The 11,916-nt window shown below is 32.7% G+C and overlaps 1 protein-coding gene across 1 annotated transcript; it reads right to left on the bottom strand.

The window, feature by feature from the left end:
• Nucleotides 1-6,106: 6,106 nt before the first annotated feature.
• Nucleotides 6,107-9,266, bottom strand: LOC124829808 (uncharacterized). Its single transcript, XM_088094136.1, has 5 exons — nt 8,118-9,266; nt 7,788-7,901; nt 7,113-7,273; nt 6,866-7,034; nt 6,107-6,791 (listed from the first exon to the last, which is right to left on the bottom strand). The coding sequence occupies exons 1-5, from the start codon at nt 8,742-8,744 to the stop codon at nt 6,612-6,614; spliced, it is 1,251 nt and encodes a 416-aa protein (XP_087950262.1). The 5' UTR covers nt 8,745-9,266; the 3' UTR covers nt 6,107-6,611.
• Between the last annotated feature and the right edge of the window lie 2,650 nt (nt 9,267-11,916).

Here is an 11,916-nt window from a genome sequence, read left to right on the forward strand (position 1 = left end):
CATGTTATTTGGTCTCTTCCTCTTCATTCACGTAAAGCCTCCCCATTTGAAAGATGTTTTTAAAATGAAAATGCAACTTTTGAAAGCTTTTGTTATTTATCAAACTAAGAAACCAAATTCGGTACTGCACCTCTACTTCACGGTTTTCTTCATGCTTAAAAAGGTAAACAAGGTAGAAATTGGTAAAAGAAAGATGCTGCTGATCTACATATGCATTACCTAAAATAAAAGCAAACAAGACAAAGTATATGGATTGCAAAAAAAAAATGGAAAGAAGCATCCAAACTAGTAGGACCGTCCACTCTCTTTGTACAAATTGAAATATGATTGCTGGAATGAAAGTCATATGCAGACATACTAAATGAATTAAAAGCATCACACACTTCTACTACATGGACAACTCTCTTCCGTGAAAAACCGAACTGGAAGATGCAATTAGAATCCAACAAAGGGAATAAACATCACTCATTCATTCATCATGAAAATGTTTCCAGTTCTCTCAAAGAACATAATATTCAAAGTACAAAGAAACAAAGCAAAGTAAAAAGAAACAAACTGTCTGCCTCTTGGCCATGTGCCTCCTTACAGAACGTGAATTTCTAGTGTCTCAATAATCAAGCAAGCTTGCTTCCTTCATTCTCCATCCATGCTGGTATATCTCCTTGTCTATTCTCCATGTGTAGAATCATGGAAGTGCAATAATACCCAGAGCTCCCCCCCCCCTTCTTAAACTAATAAAAAAAAAACTTCTTTTTAAGTGGCGGCTGGAGCCCTCCAAGTGTGCACAATTCCCAGACCTCAGGGCTTCTTCACGTAGGCTCCCCCTTTAGCTTGGTGGACCGTGAGTTGCTTGGACGTTGCTTCTTCGTGCACCTCCAAACTACTGGAAAATGCTGTCCGTCACACCCTTGCTTGCTGGACCAAGGCCGCGTGGCAGCTGCTTTTGGTCTTCACCCCGTGAGCGTGCACCTCCCCAAGCTACTGGATGCACCCTGCTTTCCTTGCTGGACCGTGTACCTCCATTTGCTGCCCGTCACCCTATGCTCCAATACTCACACCACTTCCAAGCTGCTGGACCTGCTTTACTGTTTGTCACCCCTACTGGGCAGCTTCTCTCCTAGACGTGCTGGACCTGCAACCAAGCTGCTGGATGCGGACGTGGCTGCTTTTTTTCTTTGCTATTCAATAAAGCTAAGCTGTTGTATTCCTTGTTTAAGAGTGTTGGGAGGTTTTAGCACTGTCCAATTATCAATTCCTAGCCACCACAAGTACCCAACAGCAAGCAAATGCAAACAAATTAGAAATCACTCAAACAATAAGCATTGGACTGACATAGGGGAGTAAAAAAAATACTGGGAACAGCACAGAACGAATTTAAACAAAATAAAAACTATACGTGAAAATAAACATCCATACGAAACTATGAAAAAAAATTGCATGGAAAACGGATAAGAATTGAACTCAAACGAGGACACACAAGTTGACACAACATTCACGCAGCACTGTGCGAAAATTGAAATGACTGAGATGCATTGGGCTCAATTGCCATTTCTCATTTAACCTTCATATGTCCCAAATTGTATCTCCAAATTTTCCTTGTAAAATAATTAGCTCAGATAATTCAAATTAGTTAAAATAAGAATTTCCGATCAAATTTAGCACAATTAGGAAAAATAGGATAATACTGTACATTCAAGCACAATTCCTTGATTAAATCCAATACAATAAACTAAGTGAAATCAATAAAATATTGATTCATCAGGGTGTACTGTGATTGATAAACCTCTAACACACTCAAGTGTCTTTGGTTCATATAGCTTGCTATACCAACTATACTGTGTGTTAAGTTTCTTGATCTAAGACTGGTTCATATATAGCTTGCTATACGAGCTCTGATGCATTACATCTTGTGAAACCCAAAATAATTTCTTTTCTCTTTCATTTTTATATATCTTTTGCAATATGTGGGGGATTGTTATTATTTTGAATATAATATTGCAAAGTATATTTTAACGTTGATACATTTCGCAAGTCTCGTGTGATGTGGTTGCCAACGTTAAATTTTATAATGTGCAACGTTCAAATTGTTGCTGCATGGAAAAAACCACTTCCGCAAGGCACAGGATTTTTCCCATTGGCTTTGGGCCTTAAGCCAATCTTCGTTGATTTCCTACTCTATAAATAGAGTGACTTTGTTCATTCCAAACACAGACTTTCACACTCTTCTCTTTTTCTCATTCTCTTATTATCCTTTTGTTTTCTCTCCTTTATTTTATTTCTTAAAAATATTCCGGGTTTATTTTTATTCTCTTTTTAAGAGATCCTTGCTAGTTCTGAGATCTTCAGAAATTCTGAAAAGTTCCTGTTGTATCTTGGGGGGCTTGCGCAATACACCGCGGATAAATCCTCAAGATTAGTGATCTACACGCCTCAGGAAGTCTTTTGTTCGTGATCTTTATTTTATTATTGTCAGCTTCTACAACAGAAATTGCCTTAAGTTGAGCTTAAGTATGACTCAGCATGAAGTTCGAACTTTTGGTAATAGAGTTTGGGGTTTGTTAGATATAATTTGGAGTGGAGTTTGAACTATAAGTAATCAAGTTCGGGATTCATTAGATATATTCTACTATATTACCTAGTCCAACCATGTCCAAAAGGGTATTTGCATACTATATTACCTAAGACATTCATACTTAACAAACAAACAACTAGTCTAAAACAACATTTAAAGGCTAAAATTTTAAAACAGAAATCAAAGTGTAGTAAATTTAAAGTGCAAAAAAATTTAAAAAGAACTTTTGTTTTTATTGGTTAATGTTGGCGGGGGACTTCTTTATTGCTTTCCTACATCAAGGGATACAAAGGTTCTTTCAAAGTCAAAGAATTCATCAAACTCTTGTCGTCTTCCTTTTGTTGCGGTTGCCTCGTCATTGCTATAAGGTTGTTCACTTCCTTCTTTTTTGTAAATTTTCAAATACTTCAATTTACCCTCCTTAGATTCACCAACTTTAGTATTGATGTCTTTTTATTCTTGTGGTTTTCCTTTTGAGGTTCCAATATCAACATTGGTGCCTCCTGAATTTTTTGAACCACCAACATCGTGTTGTTGCTAGAATTGTGTTGTACTTGAGGCTCATGCTCTGTTTATGTTGATGTTGTTGTTGTGGCTTTGTTGCTGCACTTGATATTGCACCTCCAATCCCCTCTTCTTCAAAAGAATTGTTCCCAAGCCAAGTTGTGAACATTATGAATTTCTTAGGGTTCATGTATTGAAAGGGTTGATTGAGTTGTTATTTTTAAACAAAGTTGAATAGGATGATTTGTAAGACCATCTGAGTCCAATGGTTTGCTACCAATTATTGTTGCACGTATGAAAGACGTGACTCAATGCATTGTAGGGATTCTTCTTGTTTCTTGAACTGTTGGTATTGGAATTATGCTCTAGCGCGGATTGAGGTTCTAGCATTAGACCTTGCACATTATCCAACTCATTTGTGCAGTTAGCTTGAATGTATGCCTTGTTGATTGACAACCTCATCTTCTTTGGATGAGGCGGAATATCCACCCCTTACATTTTTCATAATTTAGTGAGGCTTGAGAAGGCTATTAGTTTTGCTGTCTGCTGGATGTGGGTTCTAAGATTGCTATCTTGAAAATTCCACATCCAATAAATAACCTAGCATGATGTAGTAAATCATTTGTGCTTGCATTATATGAGGCTTGATACATGCGAATTGGGGGTCACATTTACAAAGAGAAAAGTCATCCAAATTTATGTGATTATTCTCACGTTGGCTCTTTGTATCCATTGAGGCTACCATATCTTGTCCAACTCAAATGTTTTATCCTTGTACGCGTAGTAGGACTGTGAGCCTTTCAGAAGTCATATCTTTCATTAGATTTTGGAATTCTCTTTTTTCTTCCTCTGATGTTGCTCCAACTCTTAAGAGTTCCCTTATAGTGTCCTATCATATTGAACTAACTCTCTTTCCTCTAACCCAACATGCTCTCCTTTTTCATGTTTCTATTTTAAAGTGTAGGCATTTGCATAAAACTCCCTCACAATGAGTTCATTGTAAGAGTTCTTTGGTTTGATCAACTTGTGTCATCTTCTTTATTTAATGACTCTAGTGAATTCCTGAAATATAAAGCTTCAAATGGGTGAATTGTTAGTGAGAGAGTTGTAGGAATGTTGTATCATAGTTTGTCTAGGTGAATGATATTGATATCACATTCTAGGTGAATGATATTGATATCACACTAAAAAATGGATGAGAATGCAAGGAACAAGTAATGAGGTTTGATCATCATAAGTTATTCAAGGTAAAAATTAAATTTATATAATCCATAATTATATAAAATGCTCACAAAGAGCAAACTTGATTTTATTTTACAATTAATATATATTTTTATTGCATTAGATATTCATCCTTTGTTAGACTAAATTATGTAAGGCTTATAAATTCCACATTAATTCTTAGTAAGTAGTTTTTCAATATCCATTAACAATTAATTAATTCTTAGTAAGTTATTTTTAATATCTAATGATAATTAATTTTCTCACTTATATTTATGCATTATTGCTTTTGATCATGAGAATATGAACAATTCACCTATTCTCTTAATTTTCTATATTACCATATAAAAGTTCAATCTCTTTAAAAAAATATAAAAAGAAACTCAAAATTATACTAAGTGAGACTAGAAAATGTGCATATTTTATTAGACGGTTACAATGATCCATATAACATGTATCGAGGTGAGAATATGGGTTATAAAATCCATAAAAAGATCTCCTCGTACTTTTGCTAGAAGGGGACCCTTTAGTTTTGTTTGATAAAGTTCTTAACATCTTTCGTCCAACCCGACCAATACAAATACACAAATTATGAGATTAAGTTTGACACTTGAAAGGCCAGCTGCTGGAGAAGAATGAAATTCATGTAAGGATGCATTGGAATACCTCTTGGTGGGAAGGATGAACACCTCTTCTGCTAGAATAACAGCTTCAGTCTTGCACTTCTTGAAACAATCATGAAATGAGTCAAATTTAATCAAACCCACTTCTGGTTAAAATCAGATTAAATCAAATTTTTGTTCAACTTTCTTTTCATATAAATTTTAGGATTAAATATATTCTTATTTTCTAAAATTGCATCCAAAATTGGAAATTTTCTATTTTAAATTTTGTTATATTTTAATCTCTAAACTTTAAAAATAAATATAAATATAGTTTTTTTAATTCTAAAACAATAATTTTTTTTACATATTAAACAATATTTTAAATTGAGCTAGAACATGTCAAACATATAAACTGTTCAAACACAATCCAAAATAAGTTTAATACATAAAAAAGTTTCACACTTTGAATTATGTAATTTTTAAAGTTTAATAATCAAACTATATAAAAGTTTTTATTGTTTAAAAAACGAATTTCAAATTTACATCTTAGTTCACCACTAAAAACATTTATTCCTAAAAGTTATTCTCATACATGTATAATTGACTTCTAGTTTTCTTACATATTGATTGATCAAATATTTGAACATGAGATGCTTTGAAGTGAAATATTTAGATCTGGAGGGATTGAGGTATGAATCAATGAAAGATAATTGAATAAACTCTAAATTTCATTCAAAATATAGTAAAATATCTAAACTTCATGGTAACGTGGGAGTTCATTTGATTATTCAATTAGATAATAATCCTGTAAATATCCCCTCCTGAGTCAATCTATTAATTTGATCATGGACGTATAACCATTACTTTGCTCAATTGACAAAATACCTACGAGTTTGTAAACTCTGGTTTAAAATGATTTAAAAATAACTAATTGACTAAAGTATGATATTTTAAAATTAGTTGAATAAGAAAACTAATTTTCTCCAGTCAAACACCCTTGGTTCTCGGAGTATATTCTAGTATCCACCACAGTTCTGAAACAAGTCCTAAAATATTTACTTATAAGAATTAATAATGTGAATAGTTTTTTAATTTTAAATCTTTGTAAGATACATTCACACAACATCTAACGTACATGATTTTTTTTCTTTCACAATTTTCTTATCAGATCATTCATAAAACCTAATGAGACAATCAAACAAAATCAGTCCAAAGTCTGTCTGAATTGACACCCAGTAGCACTTGTGTCATTGTTGTGCCATATTTAGAACCATAATGGAAGCAGGAATTTTGGAATCAGAAGGAAACAAAACAGAACAATGCACAATCAAATCTCTCCACAACCCACATGCACAAGTTTGCTACCACTCCAATTCCTGACTAATCCAATAAGCAAGCAAGAAAGGAATCACTAAGAAAAAAGAAAAACAAACAAATGCATAGCCTCAGTTCCCAAAGGCATGCTACTAGAGTTTGGCTTCATCAAAAGCCCTTAGATATTGCTACTCAAAACAAACAAATCAACATCTGTTGTTCTCTTTTTCCACTCTTACTTCTCACATGGCCAAAATTTCGAGTCCCTTTCATACTCATCCCTACATGTGCACATTCAGGAGTATCTACCACTAGTAAAACAAAACTAGAAGAAAAAAGACAAAAGATGAGTATGCAAGTTTCACGGTGAGGAACAACAAGCCAAGAACTTCTATTCATAGTTTCAAATTAAGATCAACATTTTCTCCCACTTCATGACCATTCTGAATCCTGGCTGCTGTATGTCCAATCTGTTCCTCCTTTGGTTCTGGATGGAAGAAGCCATACAGTGGTTGCTTTTGTTGATTGAACAGCCTGTACACTGGCGGAGCAGGGATTTGTTCTTCTACATTTCCCTTTACCAAGTGAAATACAAGAATGAATCATGAAATACCAAAATGGAGAATAGAAACTCAAGTTCAGGACATACCTGGTTTTGACATGCTACGAGAGTTGAAGATGGCGTGGACTTTGGAGGTTGATAAGAAGTAGGAGATGGAGGAGCCAATGTGAGAAAGTCTCCATTGAAACTCTCATTCTCTTCACTTCTTTTCTTTGAGTTTGGCTTAGAGTTGGATGCTGAAGCGAGTGTGACTTCTCTGCAGATGGTACAGAAACACATTCTATGAGAAGACAAGAACTACAACATAAGGGTCAAAAGGTTAACCTGAAACTACCTGGAAGTTGAATTGCCAGCCTCAAAGTTAAATTCGCTACCGTTTCCACACGAAGTTTTTACATTTGTTCTTGTTTCAGCAAAGGGTGGCATATTATAATTGAAAGCAGGGGCATGGGGAAAATTCAAGGAGAAAGGGTATGGCCTTTTTGTTCCAACTGTCTGCATTAAGTTTCAAACACCAATATTGAATCACATAAACTGAAAATGTTCTAAGGATAGTCTGTTCCATCAAAACGTACAAGTTCTTACATGATTATGATCTGACTATTCAACTGAACAAGCTGAGAAATTCATGCATATAAAGTAGGAATTGTTTACTAGTACTCTAATGGGTAATTCATGCACTTTTCTCTTCCATCTGCTTTTTCCACCACATCCACTACATTCTACAATCTTCTATTGTAAACCACATTCTTCACATCTAATAACCGATTCATGATTATAGTGCTATGAACCAACCTCCACCTTCCTAAGGGTCCAATGAATCTTCCTGAACCCATGTCCTATCACGCAAAAAAGTTCATGTGTCCTTGCAAGAGACCATCGCATCCATGTGCAGCCACCACAGAAGATACCACAAAGCTTTTCCAGCATCTCATCGATAACATATATATATATAGTAGATACCAAACTGAAATACTCAAATTACTTTAAGAGCACAAATTGCACATACCTTATCAGTTGGTCTCACAGGCACACTACTGTCATTATTATTGCTTTGGTTTGAAGGGGGCTCTATTGAGAAATAAGGCATGGGTGTTGATGAAGTTCCTGATGAGACATTCACCTACATGTTAAATATACCAATTATGTTTTATTACCAGGGAAGAGAATGTGATGAACATATGAGATAATGAAAACCACATCATATAAATTAAAAAGAGAGACACCGAGCTACATATTCAATAAACCAATCAATCCTTTTATTCCATGGGAAGAAAATGTGATGAATACATGGAAAATGAAACTCCCATGATACGAACTAAAAAAGAAAATGTCTTACCACTGATGAAGAAGATTGGTGTTGATATTGTGGTGTTCTCTGAGCCAAATTGGGCATAGGCCAAATGGAGTTGGATTCAAAAGGCAAACTTAGCAGAATTGGCAATCCTGAGTCATCCACTCCAAATTTGTTCTTCTCAGAATCATATTGATAGGAACTCCACCACTTGGGAACATTCTCGTGTCCAGGAACAACGGGCCAACCAGTTCCAAAGCCACCACTGTTTGTCAATGGAACATTGCTAGGAACTTTATCATTAATGGGTGGTTGCTGCTGCTGCTGCTGCTGCTGTTGCTGTTGCAATGACAAACGGGACCTAAATTCTGATGTTGGCTCACAAGTTAAAAGAGATGTGGAAGGTGATTGGTTGGAGTCATGAAAATTCTTAAGTGGGAGAGGCAGATATGATGGTTTGGTTGATGGTAAAGCAGTTTGAGATGGTGAAATTGGAGGTTCATCTCCCTTTTGTTGTTCTTCTAGTCTTATCTTTTCAAGTTGTGCCACACCAAGTCCCCTTTGTGGCACCTTTTTCTGCTTTGACTTCTTAGAAGATCTACCAAGGCTCCCCATGCCTATACCTTCACTGTTTCTCTGATCTTCCTGAGGCATTGTTGCATCATCTTCCATTTAATCCAAATCTATCTAATCTAAAGTATATGACAAAAACCAGTCTCCCAAAGTTTCAATCTTGCACCATCACTGTCTCCAAGACTAAATTTTTAAGCAAAACCAAGATACCCAATATCAAGATTCCAGAGAGAGAGAGAGAACAAAGTGTTTGATAATTGATAACTAAATCCCATCACTGTGATCTGAAAGCCAAATCAACGTGTACTTGAAGATTGCCTAAAAATTTGTGGAACAAACCGAGAAGGCAAGCCAAATATTCAGCAAAGACCACGAAGATGATGAGAGAGAAGGAATCTTAAAGATCACGGATTTTTCTGACTTGAAGTTGCTGGTTTGAGATTTATAGGAAGTAACTGAATCCCAAAAGAAAAGATGGAAAAGAAAAAGGCTATATTTTCTGAAAATTCAATCTAGAGTAACCATGAATCATAATATTCAATCACTCATTTATCTGCCAAATCCTCGCTCTACTAGTCTACCCTCCTTATTTTGTTCCTAGACCGACTCTCACGTTGTCTCAATATGACAGAGTTGTACTTGTAGTAATAGACGTTGTTTCTCTCTCCAAATAATGTTTTTGAGTTCTAAAAGTAGCTAAAAGACAGTTTTCGTAGAAACTGTCATCTTAGCTTGTTTGTTTGTTCTATTTCATTTCAAGTAGTGGACCCCTCAACCTTGTTAGCTTTTCTTGTCCCCACTGTTCATCGTTTTTATCTCTTATCAAATCAAATCCTATCATCACTGATATTATATTGACTTAATAACTCCAACAGAATCTCCTATAATACCTTTTTTCTATGGATCCTCTTGCTTTTATATTATAAATAGTAGAAATATATTTAATGTTTTATTCATATGCATTTATTTTCTTTTCGTTTGGTAAGAGAATTTTTAAGAAGATACTTTTAATATAGATTGCATGTATCTTCATTAATAATGGGTCAAATTTATTTATGCTTGTGCATTAAAAACAACATAATTGTGTATTTAAATTTGAAATTAAATCGGAACAATATTTGATGAGTGTATTTAAATATTCAATATGTTTTTAAAGAAGTTATAACACTTTTTAAAAAGAAAACAAGTTAAATATCTTTTCTTTCTCCATTCTTCTACTTATTAACTTTTTACTGTAAATATTTATTATGTTTTATATTTTAAATAAATATGAAGCAAGTAGTTGTGAAGACAAAAGAATGTGGATTTTGGATGAAACTTTCGAATGAGGGGGGGCATACTATAGAGGGAAAAAGGAAAAGAGTGAAAAACTTAGAAAAATATTAAATTTAATTTCAAACTAATTGGAAATAGCATGTTCTCTATCTTATGTGGAAAACAAGAGTAAGATACGTTTATTTTCATGCACATCTTCTTATTGAATGTATTGTAAGCAAGTTTTCATTTAAAAAAGAAAAAATCATTTAGCAGAGTCATATATAAGTCCCTTGAATTTTCATAGAGGGATTAGATCAACATGATTCTTAATTTGGTGAAACACACGTAAGGCATGTGCATAGGTTTTGAGTCTCGTAATGCATTCAATCGAGCAAATTATAGAGATAAAAATCACCATAAGCAAAGACATCACAATTTCCTATGGTGTCAAAGCGCCTACACTTAAATGACTTTATATGAAATGACTTAATTTGATATAATTTATTCTTTTATAAGTTAAACTACTCTTCTTTTTTTCCTAGTTTTTGTTAAAATAATTTAAGTACTTTTCTTTATTATTTTTTTCAATTAAGTTTTATATTTTAAAAATTTGATTCAATTAGATTATTTCTACCAACTATGTTAAGAACATCTCATGTGCCAATTTATATTTTTTTTTGTTTTTATTTATTTATTTATTTTCAAAACTTATTACTTATCATAATGTCATGTGTGTCGACACCACGTATTGGTGTCAAAGTTATTATTTTATATTCAATTTAATTACTATATTTTTTTTTACTAAATTAAATTCCATTTTTTAAAATAATAGAATATTTTCTCTCTTACAGCCAAAATTATTTTTTTATAAATATTATAATAATATTTTTCTTAAAACTAATATTTTTATTAAATATTTTTTAACTATTTTTAAACTAAATCTAAAAATATTAATGAATTCCATTTAAATAAATTACTTTTAATCTTATAGAAAATATGGATTAATAATATAATAGTTATAAATACTTACTCTTCTTATAAATGAAACTTAAATTTATTTTATAAATACAATAATATTTATAAATCATATTTATAGGTATTTTTATTAATTAAAATAAAATTTTATATGTCTAAAGCCAATTTAAACGTTTTTATTACAAGATATGAATATAAAAAAATTAGAATGATTGCATTATAGAGATCAATTATACAACAATTAGAAAGTTATACTATAAGGATAGTAGATAAAAATCAAAATATTAACTTCTATAATTAAATAAAGAAATAACTTATACATTAAAATTATTTAATACTATTGAACAACATTCTAATTTTTCTAATTTTAAAAATTATCAGTGTCAACCTATATCATTAAAGGAAATAGAAAATTATAATAAAAAAATATAAATGGTTTCTTATTGGTGTGTTGCAAATTAACCCATTAATCTAACTGGAATTCATTCAACACCAGTAGGCAAGTAAATCAGATTTAATTTAATCAATTTTTAAAAAAATTATATTTTTCCCATGTAATTCCGTTAAAATCTATAGAGCAAACTGACAAATTTAAACTGATTTCTAACATCCTACAATTATTAATGGATTTCCATTTTATTAAACAAAAACAATCATATATGGTTAGACTACTTCACAACAAGCAATAACATAAGTCAAATGTGTAACATCCCAAAAATATGACTGTAAATTATATTTAGGAGTACTTACATTTACAATATAATAGAACAGTTACAGGAAATAAAGCTAACTTATAGTTATCTTAAAATAACCATAAACTTAAAACTTTATAGAACCTTATACTGAAACAAACCATAAGAATCAACCGAACGATCATACAAGCAGTGTATTGCACCAAACGACTCTAACGAAAATCATCCTCTCCTGCCAACGCCTGCTCCAAAGAATCCTTATCACCTTCTGGTCACACCCATAGGGTGATCATTGCAATGACAACGACGACCGAACAAAAACCATGACAAGACAAAAAATAAGGGTA

This window comes from Vigna umbellata, chromosome 7 (genome assembly GCF_029865625.1).
Source record: "Vigna umbellata cultivar VRB3 chromosome 7, Vumbellata_1.0, whole genome shotgun sequence".
Taxonomy (NCBI): Eukaryota; Viridiplantae; Streptophyta; class Magnoliopsida; order Fabales; family Fabaceae; genus Vigna; species Vigna umbellata.